Here is a 21,104-nt window from a genome sequence, read left to right as displayed (position 1 = left end):
GTCTCCAAAAGACGTCGGGATCTTGGTCGGCCTCTGCTGGGAGGTGTACAGAAGGCTCTAGGCTCCAAACCCAGCATGTTATCAGCCCCTGGCATGGTTAAATATTAACTGTGGAGTGGGCAGGAGGAGAGAAATGTCACACGCAGATCGCATTATTATTAAGGCTAGATACCCAGTCGGCTGGCTGTCTTGCGACAGATGTCTAATAGCTCAAGCTACAGGGTGGCCTGGAATAATGGCTGCTAATATCTATCAGGCGGGATATACCATATTTTTCCGTGTATAAGACTAGATTTTTTCCCTAAAAGATAATGTCAAAAATTTTGTTGTTGTTTAGTTGTTTAGTCGTGTCCGCCTCTTCGTGACCCCCTGGACCAGAGCACACCAGGCACTCCTGTCTTCCACTGCCTCCCGCAGTTTGGTCAGACTCATGCTGGTAGCTTCGAGAACACTGTTCCACCATGTCTGTCGTCTCCTTCTCCTTGCGCCCTCCACCTTTCCCAGGATCAGAGTCTTTTCTAGGGAGTTTTCTCTTCTCATGAGGTGGCCAAAGTCTTGGAGCCTCAGCTTCAGGATCTGTCCTTCCAGTGAGCACTCAGGGCTGATTTCCCTAAGAATGGAGAGGTTTGATCTTCTTGCAGTCCATGGGACTCTCAAGAGTCTCCTCCAGCACCAGAATTCAAAAGCATCCATTCTTCGGCAATCAGCCTTCTTTATGGTCCAGCTCTCACTTCCATACATCACTAATGGGAAAACCATGGCTTTAACTATACGGACTTTTGTTGGCAAGGTGATGTCTCTACTTTTTAAGATGCTGTCTAGGTTTGTCATTGCTTTTCTCCCAGGGAGCAGGCGTCTTTTAATTTCATGGCTGCTGTCACCATCTGCAGTGATCATGGAGCCCAAGAAAGTAAAATCTCTCACTGCCTCCATTTCTCCCCCTTCTATTTGCCAGGAGGTGATGGGCCCAGTGGCCATGATCTTCGTTTTTTTGATGTTGAGCTTCAGACCATACTTTGTGCTCTCCTCATACATGGGGCCATCTTCCCCCATTTTCTTAAATCTGAGTCCCCAAAAATAGGGGGCATCTTATACATGGGGGCATCTTATAGACGGAAGAATACGGTAAATAGAATTAATAAGGGACTCTCCTAGATTTTCACATGGTAAAGACAGGAATCTTTTGTGCAACGTGGGGCTCGAACCCGTGATCCTGAGATTAAGAGTCTCATGCTGTACAGACTGAGCTGTCCCAGCTACAAGGTAGGAAGAGGCAGGCAGGCAAGTGAAGGGCCTCCCTCTCCTGCACCACTTTTCTCCCAGAACCAGAAGGGGACTGAAAAGGGAAGAGCAGAGGGAGTTGCCATGCAGGCACAGTTCCCAGTGTGCAGCCCGTGGGGGGGGGGAGGTACATAAATTGGTGGAGGGAGAGTGGTCCCTGGTTGTTGCAACTGCTCCCCAGAATATGGACCTGGGAACAGCTGCCTAGACACTAGATTGGTGTGCTGTAGAAGCGACTGTACAGTCATACCTCGGGTTGAATACGGTTCAAGTTGAGCGTGTTCGAGTTGCGCTCCGCAGCAACCCGGAAGTAACGGAGCACTGTTTCGCCACTTGCGCATGCACAGACGCTCAAAATGATGTCACGCGCATGCGCAGAAGCGGCAAAAAGCGATGTGCGCGTGCGCAGACGTGCCGCCACTAGTTACGTTTACCTCTAGATGCGAACGGGGCTCCAGAACGGATCCCGTTCGTATCTAGAGGTACCACTGTATACCGTATTTTTTGCTCTATAAGACTCACTTTTTCCCTCCTAAAAAGTAAGGGGAAATGTGTGTGCGTCTTATGGAGCGAATGCAGGCTGCGCAGCTATCCCAGAAGCCAGAACAGCAAGAGGGATAGCTGCTTTCACTGCGCAGCGATCCCTCTTGCTGTTCCGGCTTCTGAGATTTAGAATATTTTTTTTCTTGTTTTCCTCCTCCAAAAACTAGGTGTGTCTTATGGTCTGGTGTGTCTTATAGAGCGAAAAATACGGTATGTTGTTTTTGGTAATAAATTCTTAACTATCTGCCGTGTGCATTCCATTGGCTGGGAAGTTCCCTTGAATTTTGATGATGGGAAGGCTTTTTTCAGAATACAGTGGACGCTCAGGTTGCGAATGTGATCTGTGCGGGATGCACGTTCGCAATCTGCAGCGGCGTGTCTGCGCACGCGCGGGTTGCAATTCGGCGCTTCTGCGCATGCGCAAAGTGTGATTTAGCGCTCTGTGCATGTGCGACTGCCGAAACTCGGAAGTAACCCATTCCGGTACTTCCATGTTTCGGCGCGTGCGTAACCTGAAAAAACACAACCTGAAGCGGCTGTAACCCGAGGTATGACTGTATTTAAAGAAAGATAGTCTGGAGAATTCATGAGCAGGAACTGAACTATCAGCAACAGAAGGAATTAGAGATTATTGTGTGGTGGTTATGATATAAGAGACAGAAAACTGGGTGCAGCAAGGGAGAACAGGAAGGGAAGTCGAAAAAACGAAAGGAAAAATTATTATGTTTTGGAGTGTATGTGCGATTTTTGTGTGTGAAATTTCATAAAATATAGTAATGAAATGAATTCTGATGATGCTTCCTGCTTGTGACGATGCAGGATACAGGTGTGTTGAAAGTAGAACCCAGTTCACTGCACAAAAGTGAAATTCACCTGTGATGCCCCGCCCACTTTTCCTCAGGCCCCACCCACCTCCGGAATGTGCCCCACCCCCAGGCTTCTCATGTGACTCCCCTCTCACGCTTCCCCCACTGGTCAGAGTTAAAGGACACATCCCGGCGAGGCGGGTGCAAGAGGCCAGGCGAAAAGGCTCTAAGGGCCACATTCTGACCCCCAGCCCTGGCCTGAGGCTCCCCATCTCTGGGTCTAGAACACTGTTTCCCAAATTGGGCGATACCACCCTGTGGTAGTGTGTGTGTGTGTGTGTGTGTGTGTGTGTGTGTGTGTGCTGGAACGATCCAGAGGGCTGGTAGTCTCCTCGGGTGCAATTTGCGGGTGTTGAATAGGAATAATGGGGCGGTGGAAGCATAAAGAAGAGAAGAGAATTTTGAAAAACCATTCGTACATTTTGCATCTGTTGGTGCAACATAGAGTTGAAGTTGCAGTAATTATTTTCCGAAATAAGCTGATAGCTGCACAGCAGGTTCATAATCCTTCTCTTTAGGATTATTTTTAAGGTTATTCATAACGTTCATTTTAAATACAGATAGGTAGCCGTGTTGGTCTGCCATAGTCAAAACAAAAAATTCCTTCCAGTAGCACCTTAAAGACCAACTAAGTTAGTTCTAGGTATGAGCTTTCGTGTGCATGCACACTTCTTCAGAGTTCATTTTAAAGTGATCCTTTGCTATCCTAATTTTTGCGTGCAATGTGAATGTTATCAGGGTTGATTTTTAATTTCAAGCTTCTTTTTTAAAAAATATTTTTATTGATTTTTCAATAAAAAACATCCAATTAATATATCCAATCATAATACAGTCATACCTCAGGTAGAATGTGCTTCGGGTTGAGCGCTTTCGGGTTGTGCTCCGCGGCAACCCGGAAGTAACAGAGCATGTTACTTCCAGGTTTCGCCACTCGCGCATGCGCAAATGCTCAGAATGATGTCACACACATGTGCAGAAGCGCCAAAACGTGACCCGCGCATGCACAGATGTTCCATTCAGGATGCAAATGGGGCTCCAGAACAGATCCCGTTTGCATCTGGAGGTACCACTGTACTCCAATTAAAATAAAAAACTAAAATAAAAAAGACCAAATTATAGTCCAAATTATAATTATTAATTTTTCGGGGCTCCCCATGGTCTGGATTTCTGAAGCATATCTCCACATCGCAGCCCTGCCTCTCCTCACAATTTCAAGCTTCAAGGTCTTTCTTTACTATGTTTCAGGACGTAGGTAGAAATGTAGATGCGTAAAAGAATGCAAATTTGTCGCCGCATCTTTCTGCTTGTTCTAGTAAAGAAGGTAGATTGGGGGGGGGGGGAGTTGCGCTGAGTATTTTTTTTTCTGAAAAGGTGGCGGTTGGCCAAATAACTTTGGGAACCTCTCGTCTAGAAGAAAAGGCTGTTCTGATATGGTTAGACCACAAGATGGCAGAAAAGAGAAAGGCTGGTAGCTTCTCAAGCCTTTCCAACATACCAGCCTGGATGGAGACCTACAGACCTGGAGGATTAAATTCTACAGCATCCTTTCCCTGGTTGCCCCTCTCTGTGAGTTTGGAGGAATTCCCACAATAGGCCCCAAGGGTGGGGAGAATGTCTGGAGAGACCTCTAAGATCCCGTTCATCAAAACGGCCACTACAGCGGTACCTCAGGTTACCTACGCTTAAGTTAACAGACTCCGCTAACCCAGAAATAGTGCTTCAGGTTAAGAACTTTGCTTCAGGATGAGAACAGAAATCGTGCTCCGGCGGCACGGTGGCAGCAGGAGGCCCCATTAGCTAAAGTGGTGCTTCAGGTTAAGAACAGTTTCAGGTTAAGTACGGACCTCCGGAACGAATTAAGTAGTTAACGCGAAATGCCACTCTTATTTGGCTTAACCATGTCTGGAAGTAGAGCAAAATCATACACATTACCATCTGTATAGCAGCCTGCATCAGGCAGGTGCCCTCCAGGTGTGGTTGGGTTTGGGAATGGCAGAGTCTGGAATAATAGTCTCATAGAAGTTGGAAGGATCCCAAGGATCATCTGATAGATAGATAGATAGATAGATTCTTTATTGTCATTACACAAGTGCAACATTGCACAAGTGCAACGAAATTGGATGCCATCCCTTAAAAACAACAAAAGCAACACAACAACAACAACCAAACAAACCACATTCCAGCCACACCCACACCCACACCCATCAAACTCCCAGGTCACACTATCGAGTTACTGCATTTAAGAAGGCCACAGCTCTTGGATAGAAACTATTTTTCAGTCTATTTGTCCTTGACTTGATGTTTCTGTATCTCCTGCCAGAAGGCAGTAGTACAAACAGACTGTGTCCCGGGTGAGATGCATCCTGCAGGATATTGTTTGCTTTCCTAAGACAACGGGAACCGTACAGTTCTTCCAAAGATGGGAGGGGATGACCAATAATCCTTTGGGCTGTGGTTATGACCTTCTGGAGCACCTTCCTCTTCCTAGCTGTACAGCTGGAGAACCAGGCACAAATACAGTATGTGAGAATGCTCTCTATGGAGCCTCGGTAGAAGGACACCAGCAGTCTCTCACTCAGATTGTTCTTCTTTAAAAGTCTGAGGAAATAAATTCTCTGCTGGGCCTTCTTCACCAGAGCAGTGGTATTTGCGCTCCAAGTCATGCCCTGATCGATAGTCACTCCCAAAAACCTGAATTCCGCCACCCTCTCCACCCGTTCCCCGTTGATATACAAGGGCTGAATGTCCGCCTTTTTTTCCCTGTAATCCACCACCAATTCCTTGGTCTTAGTCGTATTAAGAGCCAGATTGTTCTCTCCACACCAAGCACAAAGCCGCTCCACCTCGTCCCGATAGGCAGACTCATCCCCTCCTGAAATGAGCCCCACCACCGTAGTGTCATCAGCAAACTTGATGATTTTGTTGCTGGAATAAATGGCTGTACAATCATACGTATAGAGAGTATAGAGCAGGGGACTCAACACACAACCCTGTGGTGAGCCGGTGTTAAGGCTAAGGGCTGTGGACATATGTGACCCTACTCTAACCCTCTGAGAACGTTCTGACAAAAAGTCCAAAACCCAGAGACAGGTGGAGTTGGAGAGTCCAATCGCCTCTAGCTTGGACACCAGTCTATGGGGGAGGATAGTGTTAAAAGCAGAGCTAAAATCCACAAACAGCAGCCTCACATAACTCCCCGGCTGCTCCAGATGGAACAGAGCAGCATGGAGAGTGGTAGTGATAGCGTCTTCCGTGGATCTATTTGCCCTGTATGCAAACTGGTAGTTGTCAAAAGTTGATGGAAGACAGGAAATAATGTGACGGCGCACCAGTTTCTCAAAACACTTCATGATGATTGGAGTCAGTGCAACTGGTCTGTAGTCGTTCAGACTACTGATTGTGGATTTTTTAGGCAGAGGAACAATAGTTGACGATCTGATCATAGGATCATAGAATTTTATAGAGTCGGAAGGGACCACGAGGGTCATAAAACTGAGAAGATCTATAATTGAGAAGATCCATTGGGGCTCACCAAATTTTGGGCTAGCATAGGGTGCTATACGCAGGTGGCGCTGTGGGTTAAAGCGCAGGTGGCACTGTGGGTTAAAGCCTCAGCGCCTAGGACTTGCCGATCGAAAGGTCGGGGGGTTCGAATCCCTGCGGCGGGGTGCGCTCCCACTGCTCGGTCCCAGCGCCTGCCAACCTAGCAGTTCGAAAGCACCTCCAGGTGCAAGTAGATAAATAGGGACCGCTTACCAGAGGGAAGGTAAACGGCGTTCCCGTGTGCGGCTCTGGCTCGCCAGAGCAGCGATGTCACGCTGGCCACGTGACCCGGAAGTGTCTCCGGACAGCGCTGGCCCCTGGCCTCTTGAGTGAGATGGGCGCACAACCCCAGAGTCTGGCAAGACTGGCCCGTACGGGCAGGGGTACCTTTACCTTTACCTTTAGGGTGCTATAGGGACGCGGGTGGTGCTGTGGGTTAAACCACAAAGCCTAGGACTTGCCAATCAGAAGGTTGGCGGTTCGAATCCCCACGACGGGGTGAGCTCCCATTGCTCAGTCCCTGCTCTTGCCAACCTAGCAGTTCGAAAGCACGTCAAAGTGCAAGTAGATAAATAGGTACCGCTCCGGTGGGAAGGTAAACGGCGTTTCCGTGCGCTGCTCTGGTTCGCCAGAAGCGGCTTAGTCATGCTGGCCACATGACCCGGAAGCTGTACGCCGGCTCCCTCGGCCAATAAAGCGAGATGAGCGCCGCAACCCCAGAGTCGGCCACGACTGGACCTAATGGTCAAGGGTCCCTTTACCTTTACCTAGAGTGCTATATTTTGAAAAATTGGCGAAGTCCACCCTTGCTCTGAGTTTTGCTGAAACTCGCCTTAACTGAAAGCAAGACCGGGGAACGCTCTACGAGCAAACAAGAGAAATGAATGGAAAGTTTGCATCCTAAATAAATGACCAACCCTTTTATCCATTTATCTTTCAAACGTTTTATTTAATTGTCTGCCTAATACAAAAGTATCCATATCCCCACAGCTGAGCCCTTAAAAAGGCGTCCCCCAAAATTGCATACATGAAATATAAAAGACAGAGACAACCCCACCCCCAACACACACACAATGACAATGACGATGAAAGTGCTTCATCACACATATTCTCTTGTTCTAATCATTACACTGGTCCTGCAAGGTAGGCTGGTGCTATCACTCCCATATTATGCTCAGGGGAAACAGGCTGAGAGCGCATGGCTTGCCAATGTGGCTCCTTTCTAGGTGTTGTAGAAGATCATGGCTCGCATCAGGCGCCAGAGATGATGGGAATTGTAGTTCAACACCTCTGGAAAGGGTAGCAGATGAGACAGCCACCCTAAGCCCCATTGACCTAGAAGTTAGCCCCACCAAATTCAGTAGGACAAGCTTCTCAGTCGGCATGGCTAAGATTCAATTGTGAGGCTTTTCTGATCTCTGGCTCATCTTACAGATGCTCCCTTGGCATTTGCCTCAGATTTTGGAGTCCCAGATGATCTGGCCTCGTTTCCAAAGTGGAACAGGCCTGGAACGTCCCTCCTTTGCTATTTCCAGAGTTTCTGTGCGTGCCTTGCTTGCAACCACGTCTGGTTCTTTCCTGCCCGGTTCATCCCTCCCTTCTCCATGCACACTGACCGTGAAACACTACAATAAAGCACTCCTGATGCAATTGTGTGCTGCTCTTTTTTTGGGGGGGGGGGTGATTCTCCTCTTACTGAAACCCAGGTGCAGTCTGAGCACACTAGAAAAGCGCCGCACGAAAAACCATCTCAGTGCAACGGCATTTGCACCTCCTCTGCAATGTCTCGTGGAAGGGTTGCAAATAAACTGGGGCTGAGCTTAAAGACGCATTGGTCCCAGTTCCGAATTGCAGAGGAGCTGAATGCATAGCAGAGCAGGGAGAAAACAGGGGCCACTCAGGCAACTGATTCCTTTTTTGCCACCATGCTACACCCAGCTTTCAAAAGAACTGTTTTGCAACACCCTTTGCAGGAAAGAATAAAAATGTGAAGGAAAATCTCCTTGACGTATCTAAGAATAGCCCTATGAACTAAACCACAGTGTTAAATGCTAAATTCTGTAAAAGTCTGGATGGGGCGGCATTTCATATGATTTATTATTTTGTGGTTTTATGTTGTAACTGCACTGAGACCTGCAGGTATAGGGCAGTATACAAATTTAATAATTAATAATAATAATAATAATCGGTGCTTTTTTCTAAAAAATGTTTAGGGGTACTCTCATTTTCCTACTCAGATTGAAATACTGCCCCTCAATGAGGCCAAACGCGGATTCACAAAATGTTTAGTGGTATGTGTACCCTTGCGTACCCCCCAGAAAAAAGCACTGAGGAGGAGGAGAAGAAAAGGAAGGAGAAGAAGAGGAAGAAGAAGTTGGTAGCCCTTAATAACCAAAACAGCTTTCCATGGTCTCTCTCTCTCCCTCTCTCTCCATAGCTGTCAACTTTCCCCTTTTCTTGAAGAATGGCTTATGGCTTACTATCCTTGGGATAGTAGGTACTGAATTGCCCAAAAAAGATGTGAAAGTATTTTTGTATGCCACAACAGCTGCTAGGATTTTACTAGCCAGAAAATGGAAAACACAAGAATTACCAACGGTGGAAGAATGGCAGATGAAGATGATGGAATTTATGGAGCTGGCTGATCTCACCGGGAGAATCCGCGACCAGAAAGAAGAGGACTACCAAGAAGACTGGAAGAAATTTAAAGACTATTTGAACAAATATTCTAATATTAAAGATATATAACCACTTGAAAGAACCAATCAGGCCTAGGATTAAATTAGACTTAAATATATAAATAAGAAAATGTATTATAAGAAAGGTAAAGAAATTGGAATACGACTGTAATATTGTTTTATGAAATAATGATATTGGAAACTGCTACATTCAAATTAAGAGGAAATTCAGATGGAGGAGATTAGAGGAAGTCAACCAAAATGTTTATGAAAATGGATTCTAATTAATTAATTGAGTTTCTTTTTTTTCTATTTAGGTATTTTAAGTGTGTTATTTTTTCTTCTTCTTTTTCACCTTTCTATTGTGTTGTTGTATATTTTCTTTTTTGTTATGTCTATTGATGAAAATTAATAAATATTATTGTAAAAAAAATGGCTTATGAAGACGGGATATGCTGAGATAGTTAGACGAACCGTGAGAATTAAAGAACAGAACGAAAAAAACACTTCTTGAAGAATGGCAATGTTTTGTGGAATATTTGCAAAAAAACATCACGGTTGTGTTAAAACGTATGCTTGATGGTTGGGTGGGAAGTCAACGGAGATGAGATGTATTCTGACGGTTGTGTAAAAGAATTTGTAAAATTTGAAAAGTTAATTTAAAAAATGTGTGTTTTTTTAATAAATGGGCCCTGATCCAACAGGCTCTTCTCATGTTCTTACGGACTGCACTGCTCTGGACAAAAGTTGTGCACCTTCAGCCTTGACGAAAAGCTGTGGCTTCTGTTCTCAAAGGTGTTCTTGTGCAATAGGAACCTCGGAAACTGGCTTATTCAGAGATGCCCTTGTTGCATCCAGCTCAAGCACGGTCTGCACTGTCTGAGTGGCTACAGCTTCAGACAAGAGTGCCTCTCGGTCCTAGTGGCGTTCTAGCTCCTTGCACAGAGGGCAGCAGGTGGGCTTTGCTGTGCCTCTGCGGCAGTTGCTCCTAATGGACGTCACCTGCTTGTTGCTGCGTTCTCCCTCTCATTTCATTATTAGCCTGGCGCAGGGCCTTCTTGGTAGTGGCGCCCTCCCTGTGGAACGCCCTCCCTTCAGATGCCAAGGAGATAAAAGAGCTACACAACTTTTAGAAGATGTCTGAAGGCAGCCCTGTATCGGGAGGTTTCTAATGCTTGATGTTTTTAGATTGTGCTGCAAGCCGGCCAGAGTGGCTGGGGAAACCCAGCCAGATGTGCAGGGTATAATAATAATAATAATAATAATAATAATAATAATAACCATCACCGGTTATATTAACGGTTGTTCATTGCACACCTTTGCCCCCTTTTCCACCAGCGGCAAAAATGCTCTGGAGATCAATGGTGGGTTGGTGATGTTACAGGTACTAGCCATGATGTGCTGAGCTCTGCCCGCTCTTCAAATGAACCCAGGAAGCTGTTATGGCACAGGTCCATCTAGCTAGGGATTGTCTCTTTCACTCCTACCACCAGGTATTGAGCCTGAAAACTTCTGCCATGCCAAACGGGTGATTTGCCACTGAGCTACGAACCTTTCCCGGATGGGAGAAGCCTATAAGGCTGGATCGTTCTTTTCCAGGACTCGCACTGGGGCAGAAAATGGCCCATGTGGTTTAGGTTGGCAAAAGCTCTTTCCAAAAGATACTTAAAAACATGGAAATCTCCAGTCTTCGTTTCCAAGTGGGTCACTGTGTTAGCCCATGACAAAGAATAACAGGGGCTGCTGCAACTATGATGTAGAAAAAAAAGCGAGAGGGGTGTGTCTGTGTGTGGGAGCCCCTGAACCTTGGTGTCACAAGGGGCACAACTGAAATTTGAGACCCCAAGCCCGCCACTACTCCCTGTTTATAAGTAGTCTACCACTGATGCTAGAATGAGTTGAGGACAACAGGAAGGGAGGACTTCTGCCTTCATTCCCCCTGAGGCTACTTTGGAAGACAGGATTCTAGAAGCCAAGCCTGATGAGGAACGGTTGAAGGATCTGGGTATGTTTACCCTGGAAAAGAGAAGACTGAGAGCCATCTTCAAATATCTTCAAGGCTGTCACATGGAAGAGGGAACAAGCTTGATTATCCTGCTCCAGAGGGTAGGACTCGAACCCATGGCTTCAAGAGATTCTGACTAAACACCTGGAAGAACTTTCTGACAGTCAGAGCTGTTTGACAGTGGACTGGACTCCCTTGTGGACTCTCTTTATTTGAAGGTTTTTAATCAGATGTTGGATGGCCATCTGTCATGGATGCTTTGGCTGAGATTCCTGCATTGCCGGGGGGCTGGATTAGATGACCTTCGTGGTCCCTTCCAACTCTACCATTCTGTGATTTTATGATTCCAGAGCAAAGGGCTCTTTGGTCTGATCCTGCAGGACTCGTCTTTCAAAAAAGGGGAGTGCGCAATATCACAGAGCAGGAAAAGCCTTGCAATGGTTGCCAGCTGAGTGGAGCCTCTTCATCCAGATAGGGTCTACCTTGAGATAAAAGGGGAGGTTTATCACTTTTGTGGGCCTCCCCAAATCCCACCAGGGGACATGAGAAGACTGATATGGGTGTGCCTTGCCCCACGCCAGGAAGTCTTGTCGTATGTTCTCCAGGTAGCTCAGCAGCAGACTCTTAATCTCAGGGTTGTGGGTTCGAATCCCAGGTTGGGCCGGTTTCCTGCATTGCAGGGGGTTGGACTAGATGACCCTCGTGGTCCCTTCCAGCTCTACATTTCCCCTATGATTCTATGTTCTTAAAGCTATCCTTAAAAACCAATCCCAATTTGAAATCAAGAGAACCTTTAATAGAAAAACAAAACTTCGATCATCCTCCGCGCTTTCCTAATTCTTATAAAATAGGTTGGGTTGCAATCCTCCCCCCACCCAGCAAATTTCAGCCTCTCCCCACCCTCCCCACAAAACACACACACACACACACACACACTCACGATTGATCGATCAATTGACCAATTCAAGAGCTAGAAAGAAGCACAGTGTTTTAAGAGATCAAACCGGAAGTCTTCGAAACGAAAGCAGGAGGAATGTGTTTGTGTGCGTATGAGAGGAAACAGGGCGGTTAGATTACAAAAGAGGAGGAGAGTCCATGTTTGGAAGACCCCAGAAACATGTTGTGCGTCCACTGAGTCACAAAGGCAGGAGGACACCAGAGCCACTGCTTTCCGCCCAATGACCTTGTATTGGAGACAGGAGACATGACTTCTCCCAGTTCAGACGGGCTGATTTCCAATGTAACATCGCTTCAACTGCCCATGTGCAAAGCGCTGCTGTCACCCCCTTTAGATTCCACTTGGAATTGCATCAGTAAAAGCTCCCTTTGGTGTGTTGCGTGCCACGGATTTTATAGGATCTTACAGGAGACAGTGAGCTTGCTTGTGGTGAGTAAGGAGAGGCCTGTAGTCTTATTATTTGATTTTACAGGTTTTTCGAACCCAGAAGCCATTCACTCTATTGTTGGGGGAAAGTGGAATGTTCTGTCTCTCTCCGACATTACCCCCCCCTTTTCAGTGTCTATCATCTTACTTTTTTAAAAAAAAAAATTAAGTAATAATAAAAGAACCCTTTAAAAGCTGTTAACAAACCTGCTATTGTGCGGTTGTGGGGATCGGATTAGGAATTGTGTGCCACTATTGATGTTACGGGCACTAGCCAATAGGTACTTGGTGGGTCATCTCAGTGGTGTAGTGGCAGTTGCCAGTGCCCGGTGCCTGGGGCTCACGCAACTGAAACCCCACCTGAGCAAACGGGGTCACATTGAGCCGCCTGCCTGCCCACGCAGTGGGGAGCCCAGCCAGCTGACGCAAGCCTTGGCAGGTACAGAGGACTGCTGGGCCAAGCCACACTGCCTGCATGGGGGTGCCTCGTTTGTGACCCCTCAAAAATTGTGCGCCTGGGGCAAATGCACCCCTGGCACCCCTGGGTTGGCTCCAACTATCTAGACCTCTTGAAGCGAATGGGCTCGCTCGTTAATTTCAGCGAGTTTACTCTGAGCTGGATTAACATTAGATACAGCCCACAATATTTATTTCTTTATAACAGGGGGTGGAGAACCTCTGGTCCAGGGGGTGGATGTGGCCCTACAGGCCTCTCCATTTGGCCCCTGGAACTCTCCCCTCGTTCTCGTTCTGCACCTTGCTTGAGTGTTTAATTCTGATGAGGCCCCTTGCATGTCTGGATGACAGGTGTAGTGTGCGTAGAAACCAGCTAATTGCATAAAAGTAAACTTTGCATCAATTGCTCTTTCCACTCCCCCCCCCGGCCTCACCCAACAGTGGCATGTGGCCCCCAGAAGCCCTCCCAGCAGCAAATGGGGCCCTCGGGATGAGGTCTCTGCTCCTGCTTTAAAGCAGGTCTTATTCTTTCTTCCAGGAGACAGAATGGGATTTGGAAGGAGAGCAAAAAAACCCCCACACACGTGGCACTGGTCCCAGCTGCCTCAGACCCCATTGCACTTATGTATGGCTCCAAAACATGTTAAATCCATATATAGTTTTATGAGAAATGGGCATTTGCCAGCATTTCTCTCCAGTTTGGGAAGAGAAAAAGCAAACGAGCGAGTGGAGTGGGAGACTGTCGCCTAAGAGGTCCTCACTTGGAATCACAGGACGATAGAACCGTACTGTTGGAAGGGAACCAAAGGCCCATCTAGTCTCACCCCTTGCCAGGCTGAATGTTGAGACCATGGTGCAAGATGACTCCCGTGGAGGGCATGGCTAGGGACCAAATGGCTGACGTTGGAAGGGAGAGAAGGGATTTTTTTCTTTTTTTAAAGGGATTGTTGTGAATTTGCGCAATTTCTACATGGGATTCCCCTCCCACCCAGCGCTATTTTTCAAGGAAAAGAGGTGCCAGCACTCACCGTGAACGCCTCCCTTGTTCTCTTAGAATGGCAATGGCGTCCGCCTGAGAGGTGCCGGAACTGAGTTCCAGCGAATTCCGGCTGAGGAAGAAAAAGCCCTGCTCCCACCCTCTCCTCATACAAACAAACAAAAGAAACATCCCCAGCTTTGCATAATGTTACATTGGAACCGGGTTTGGAATCCGTTTCCTGTGCCCGACGAATTTTCCGCGGCACGGGCCCATCTCAGCGGACTTGGGGAGGTCTGTGTACAGGGCTTTCCAGAAAAAAGCTCAGAGGGGAATCGGCCACACAATGGCCATATATGAGTCCATGGGTGGCCCCGGTGCGCGAGCCCGCCCCCCTGAATCACCCGCTGTCCGAGGATGTGTGAGGGGCAGTGGAGGGAGACTTCCGCCGGCGGGTGGGAGTCCAGCAGGAGCGTTCGGAGCTGTTGGAGGTGCCGCAGGTGCGGGGCAAGGCCCGCTGCTGCTGGCGTATGGCTTGGCTGACCAGGCTGGGGAGCGCATGCAGAGTCAGGCCCAGCATGTCGATCTTCCCCTCCAGGGCGCTGATGCGCTTCTCGAGGTCCTCGTTGCGCTCCTGCAGCTCTGACACCATGTCGTACATGACGTTCTGCGTCTGGCGAGAAGGGAGAGGAAAGTGGGAAAGGGTTGGTGGTTGTTGCACTGGAAGAGAGCGGGGTGGCTCCAAACCTCCTCCTTACCACCTCCCCGGGCCTGCTTGTTTATAGTAATAATTTTTTTATTATTATTATTATTATTATTATTATTATTATTATTATTATTATTAATACGCCACCCATCTGAATGGGTTGCTCTAGCCACTTATTTCTCTGCACATTCTGTGAGACGGGGGGGGGGGGAGGGGAGCTGGTCACAGCAGGAGGGGGAGACCACCAGGACTCTTCATCAACCTGAATCATCTCTGCCTCTTGGCCTCCCTCCTCTCCAGCCTCTGCTTCTTCTTCTGGTTCTGGCCCTCTCTCTGCCACACTCTCCCCGCTCACTAAGCCCTGTTACCTCTTCTGCCCCCTGGCTATGAGCCTTCTTATCTTGAGGGTTTGCTAGGGTGCTCTGAAGCTGGTGCCTCTCATCCAGCCCGTCCCCTCCCTCCCTCCCTCCCTCCCTCCCTCCCTCCCTTCCTTCCTTCCTTCCTTCCTCTGTCCACTTTGGGAACCACTGATCCAGCTCAATATTTCCCCTGACAGGTAACAGCTCTCCAGGGTTTCAAGCAGCGGGACATTCCCAGACCCTTCCAATATCAGGGATTAAACCTGGGACCTTTCCCCTGTAGAACAGATGCTGCAACCTCCCCTTATAAATAAAGCAAGTCTTCATGATTCTGAATAAAGGGCTGGCTACCTTTGATAAGATAGGGACGCGGGTGGCGCTGTGGGTTAAACCACAGAGCCTAGGATTTGCCGATCAGAAGGTTGGTGGTTCGAATCCCTGCGATGGGGTGAGCTCCCGTTGCTCGGTCCCTGCTCCTGCCAACCTAGCACTTCAAAAGCACGTCAAAGTGCAAGTAGATAAATAGGTACCACTCCGGTGGGAAGGTAAACAGCATTTCCATGCACTGCTCCGGTTCGCCAGAAGCGGCTTAGTCATGCTGGCCACATGACCTGGAAGCTGTATGCCGGCTCCCTTGGCCCATGGAGCAAGATGAGCGCAGCAACCCCAGAGTCGTCCGCAACTGGACCTAATAGTCAGGTGTCTCTTTACCTTTTTACCTTTGATAAGAATTGCATTGAACAGGGGTCAGCAACCTAAGGTCGTTTAACCAGCCCACGAGCTGCCCCCGAACTGAGCTGCCCGCTTGGCGAGTCCCCGCCCGCTGGGCTAAACCGGCACAGAGTGGCACGGGGACTTGCTTCTGTGCATGTGCAGATGCCAAAAATCGTGTCTGCGCAGACGCAGATGCTGGAAATCACAGAAATCATGGAGTAAACCTTGCCAACCCCTGGAATTGAGCCTCTACCCCAACCCAAGGTTATTACTTCAAGCAGAGACCCCCAAAAATGTTTCCGTCACCCAGGTGTGGCTCACCTTTGACAAATCCACCAGGGTGTTTGCCTGGTCGTTGAGCTTCCTCTGTTCCATTTTCACGCTCCTCAACCTGGGAAGCAAAAACGATAGCGGGAATTAAAGATGAGGGGAGGCGGGCAGGAGGTTGGGGTTGCACGAAGCAGCGGTCTGCAGGTGGAACAGACAGGAGATGAGAGAAAGAGATCCCACCATCACCGTAGACAGACATGCACACAATTCCAGATCCCGCCTTGCTGGATCCAAACACACACACACCCAGGCATGCAGGGAGCCAATGGCACGAGACCATTGGCTTGGGTGGAGACAGCTTAGAGAATAGCCCTCTCTCAGCATGGAGTGACCCTCCACCTCTAGGTTTTTGGGGGACTGGAGAAGACCTTCCTGTCTCAGCTGAGCCTTGGAGGTCAGCCACTCAGCTTCTGAGAAACCCTGTTGGGTTTTCACCCCACTAGAAAATTTAGAGGCCCCTTACCACTTTTAGGGACTTGGTGCTGCTTTAAAATATTATCTGATTCACCCTGAGAGCTGTCTTCTCGGCTCGCATATTGGTTTTGGGGCACGGATCAGGTCATATTTGCATGAAAATGCAAACTGGATGGATGTCTCTTCTAAAGCATCCGGAAGGCATCAGGGCAGGGAAGGTGCTGCAACCAGGTCTCCTCCCCTCTTGTCTCCCAGAACCAGTAGAGGCATGAAAAGGGTGGAGAAGAGGTTGGCTGATGACAGGAGCAGTCTCTGATTGCTTGGGGGGAAAGCCCTGGAGAGGAGGGGGTGGGGACTTTCAGTTTCGGCAACTGAATTTTATGGAGGAAGAGCACCGGAAATGAGATGCTCTCCTCATCAGGCCTGGAACTCAGCCAAGTATGTGGAGATGGTGTTTTTGCTAATAACGAGTTAACTCCACCTTTGATCTGTGTGATTATTGACTGGCACACTCCCGTGGCAGTCGGAAGGATGGATTCAATGGATTTTTCCCAGCCTGGCTTATCAGGAAATTGGGAAAGCAAGGGTGGGGCGGGAGAGAGAATCATCTCACATTCCCTGAGTTATTTGAAGATGCTCACGCTATGTTTACAGCCCTTAAACGACTCAGGTCCCAAATATCTGAGAGACTGAGGACTCTCATGTGTTAAGAACAGAAGAAGAGGCAAAGGAGACCACAGAGACCAACCAGATGCCCATTATGGGAGACTCTCAACCAGGACTCAAACACAGAACCAACTCACCCTTCCTGTGGGTTTCCAGCAACTAGCAATACTGTCTAGACAGTGCATAGCGATTGTTGCTAGCGGAAAACACAGCAGAGGTGGCCCTCTTGCCTGCAGAAGTCTTTTTTTTTTTTTTTGGTGGGGTGGCAGTTTGGGGAGAAAGATTGCCTTCTCTGTGGCGGCCCCTGCACTGCGTATCTCCCTCCCCACAGAGATCTACAAGGCACCTTCACTGCGCAGCTTTTGTCACATGTGGAAAATGTGTTGCATTATCCCGACACACCAGTTGCGGTTTTGATTGTGGTTTTTTAAATGTTGAGTTTACATGGTTGTGGCCTGCGGAAGGGAGGGCTATAATAATACTAATAGCAATAGCTAAAGGTGAAGGACCCTTGGGTGGTTAAGTCCAGTCAAATTCGACTATGGGGTTCGACAGTCATCTTCCCCAAGGGAACTGGCGATTGCCCACAGACAGGTCATATGGCAAGCAGAATTAAACCGCTTCCGGTGCAACGGGACACCGTGACAAGTGCCAGGGTACATGGAAATGCTGTTTACCTTCAGAATAATAATAATAATTCAGATGGGATCTGCCAGGCTGTGATGGGCAGAGCAATGATGACATTGAAGGGAGCAGTTTAATAATAATAATAACAATAATAATAATTTTATTATTTCTACCCTGCCAAGCTGGCTGGGTTCCCCCAGCCGCTGTGGGTTGCTGACAGCACTTATGGAAACTTAGTAAAACGTCAAACATTGAAAACTTCCCGATACAGGCAGAGATGGAGATGGAGACATAATGACACTCCCACTTATGGATGGGTCCAGAAAGCCCTCGCGTTGCTTGGCCTCTAAATCAGAGCAACGTCGCGAGATACAGGCAAGATGGAAACAGCTTGTGCCGAGAGATAGATGGGAGGGAAGAGAAACACGGCACTTGCAAGTTGGCAGTGGACTGGCATGCTACGAACCCCCAAATTTCTGACTCTCACTCTCTCTCTCTTTTCTCTCTCTCTCTCTCTCTCTCGCTGTCCACATTTCGAAACGGAGAGAAATTTGGGTTAGCCAAGGGCTGGCCGGGGTGAAGCGTGGTTGGGATGCGTGCGTAATTTGGGCATGCGTGTGTGTCTGAATGGGGTCGGCGTTGTGGCCTCCCGGAGGGGTGGAGACAAAGACGGGCAAACCATGCAGTCAAACAAAAGTTCTGGCGGAACAGTAACTTACTTCTGGGCTCTGCAAGGGCGGGGCGGGGTGGAGGAGGGGGGAGGGAACAGAGACAAAACAACAGCACAGGTTTAAATAAACATGAGAGATAGGAAGGGGGGGGGTCACACCGCCAGACAGACACCGCCTTCTCTGCTCCCCAGAACCCACAGATTCCCACCCCGGAGTGGTTTAATTGTGGGTCGAAGTTATGAGGATAGCTGAAAACCCAGCACACACTAACGGGGGGGGGGGGGGCACTGCAGCGACTCCCTCTTATGCACAGCAACATACGAATTCATCTTATACGGAGCCAGACCTGCTTTCCCAATCCATCTAGTGCAATACTGCCTGCACTGACTGGCAGCCAGAGATTTCCATCTCTTCCATGGCGATGCCATGCAGACCCTCCAAGTGTCCCTATTTCCTTTTTCTTTTTTAAAAATGCTTTTTTTATTAAGTTTTCATTTCAAATACACCAACAAAATACACAAATATTTCAAATCTTTTCTAAACCATGACATAAGATTTATTTGAGTCCTGCTAACTTCTTCAAATTTCTACAGTTCTCACTTATATAGACAATAAATTGACTCCATTCTTTTTGGTACTTTGTTTCCTCCTGACTACGAAACCTATGAATTCCGCGTATTCGATCAACTTTGTCTGCCACTCCTTCACAGTTGGTATCTCCTGCGTTTTCCATTTTTGGGCTATCAAAACTCTGGCAGCTGTCGTAGCATAAATACTGTATTTTTTGCTCTGTAAGACTCACTTTTTTCCTCCTAAAAAGTAAGGGGAAATGTGTGTGCGTCTTATGGAGCGAATGCAGGCTGCGCAGCTATCCCAGAAGCCAGAACAACAAGAGGGATTGCTGCTTTCACTGCGCAGGGATCCCTCTTGCTGGTCTGGCTTCTGAGATTCAGAATATTTTTTGTTTTGTTTTCCTTCTGCAAAAACAAGGTGCGTCTTGTGGTCTGGTGCGTCTTATAGAGCGAAAAATACGGTATATAATCTTTGGTCCATCTTCTTAATATCTTCTCCTATCAACCCTAGCAATAGTTCTTCGGGCTTTTTGGGGAATGTATATTTAAGCATCCAAGTGTCCCTATTTTCCAGGGACAGTCCTGGGTTTACAGAAGCCGTCCCGGTTTCTGATCTGACCCTGGAATGTCCCGCTTTTCCTTAGGATGTCCCTGTTTTCATTGGGGAAATGTTGGAAGGCATGCGATTGAACTTGCATTCTACTGTATGGAAGACCTCTGAGCTTGGGGGACCAAGTAAGATTCAGGTCCTTTGTTCACAAAGGAAGTTGCCTTGCACTGAGCCAAACCACCAATCCGTCTAGGTCAGTATCACTGGCACTGGAGGCTGAGCTGGGAAAAGCGTTGGACTCTTGAGACCGCCACCGATTCCGGTTTTGTCAGTTTGGTTACACCTCTCTCTCTCTCTCTCTCTCCCTCAGCTACCCACCCTTGCCCCGACATTACTTGTTATGTACTGAAGTTCTCACCCTGGGCCAGCAGGGGGATACTGTAGATAGTTATGCAAATAAGGGATCAAAAGTGACGTTCAGTGATTGGATAGTATTAGAAAGTTGTTGCAGTAACGTTGTACTGGAGCTCTATATAAGCAGGCTGACTGAACCCTTCAGTTCAGTTCTGTCCTGGCCTGTGAATAAGCAAGAGCTGTTTGAAGAATCGCTGTGTCGTCTGATATGTTCACCCACAACTTAACATTACTGATAACACACTGCATGTAAAAGACTGTAAACGGAAGCCAGGGACCCACAATTTTGTTGCCTCAAGGTTATTTTGACGGCACAACTCTGCAAGTTCGCACACTCTGGTTCGCTGACAAACCATCTCATCGTAGATCACCTTTGACGCAAGGGGAAGCGAGGGAACCTCGACGTGCAATTGTGTGTGCCGCCACACCAACACATCTCCCTCTCCTCCCCATGTTGCATCGATGCACACAAGCAGATGGTTAACACGGATATGGGAGGGGGATTTGAAAAACACAAATGGTTTGAAACACATGAAAGTCTGCATGGCGGAGGCGGCAGCTGTCCTTGACCGAAAATCTGGCAAAGGTGCTGTCCGGGATCTTGGAAGGTAAACAGAAACTGCCCTTCTAGACTTGGGTTGTTTTAGGAAATCTAGATATGGGGCATGTGTTTTTTTTATCAGACTCACTGACCGTGATGCAGAAGAAGCTTGCAATTTCATGCATGTATCTATATCCTTGTCTAATGGCACTCAACCACCGGCAATATTGCCTTACCCCAGATACAGCTACCGTATTTTTCGCTCCATAAGACACACTTTTCCTCTCCTAAAAAGTAAGGGGAAATGTGTGTGCGTCTTATGGAGCGAATGCAAGGGGGAGGCAGGCAGGAAAAGTCCCCAAGGGCCGCACACAAGCTCCACGCGGCTCTTGCGGCCAGTCAGTCCCTTCTCCCTCCTCATAGAAAAGCCTGCAGGAGCTGCATGCTCTTTAACGCCTCTGCAGGGCAGCAGGAAGGCTTCGTGAGCTACCCCAGAAGCCAGAACAGTTAGAGAGAGCGCTTCCCCCACCCCCCGCAAAAGCCCTCAAGAGCTGTGCTCCTTTTAAAGAGCTGCGTGGAGTGGGTGGGGGCTTTTCCTCGGGGAAAAGCCCCCAAGAGTCACACACACACTCCGCGCAGCTCGTGAATTGGGAGCGCTGAGCAGAGCCTGGGATACATACAGGCTCTGCTTAGTACTCCCTTTAAATAATTTCCCCCCTTGAATTCCCCCTCTAAAAACTAGGTGCGCATTATGGAGCGAAAAATATGGTACTTTCCCAAACCAAGTCTCCTATGTATATTTTGCTCT

At 48.1% G+C, this 21,104-nt stretch overlaps 1 protein-coding gene across 2 annotated transcripts in view; it reads right to left on the bottom strand.

Annotated features, from left to right (window-relative positions):
* Positions 1-9,288: 9,288 nt before the first annotated feature.
* Positions 9,289-21,104, bottom strand: part of KCNN1 (potassium calcium-activated channel subfamily N member 1) — an 83,119-nt gene continuing 71,303 nt past the window's right edge. The window contains exons 8-10 of one of the 2 annotated variants that reach the window (XM_083720509.1): positions 15,833-15,902; positions 14,057-14,405; positions 11,691-13,882 (exon numbers count right to left, since the gene is read on the bottom strand). In XM_083720509.1, the coding sequence (XP_083576635.1) occupies positions 14,133-14,405; positions 15,833-15,902 (343 nt within the window). In that variant the 3' untranslated portion in view covers positions 11,691-13,882; positions 14,057-14,132. Of the gene's footprint in view, positions 14,406-15,832; positions 15,903-21,104 lie in introns of both variants that reach the window. The other variant, XM_083720510.1, reaches the window with a different exon arrangement.

This window comes from Podarcis gaigeae (assembly GCF_964106915.1).
Source record: "Podarcis gaigeae genome assembly, chromosome: 18".
In the NCBI taxonomy this organism is placed as follows: Eukaryota; Metazoa; Chordata; class Lepidosauria; order Squamata; family Lacertidae; genus Podarcis; species Podarcis gaigeae.
Note: the sequence above shows the minus strand (reverse complement) of the source record. Positions and strands in the feature narration are given on the sequence as shown.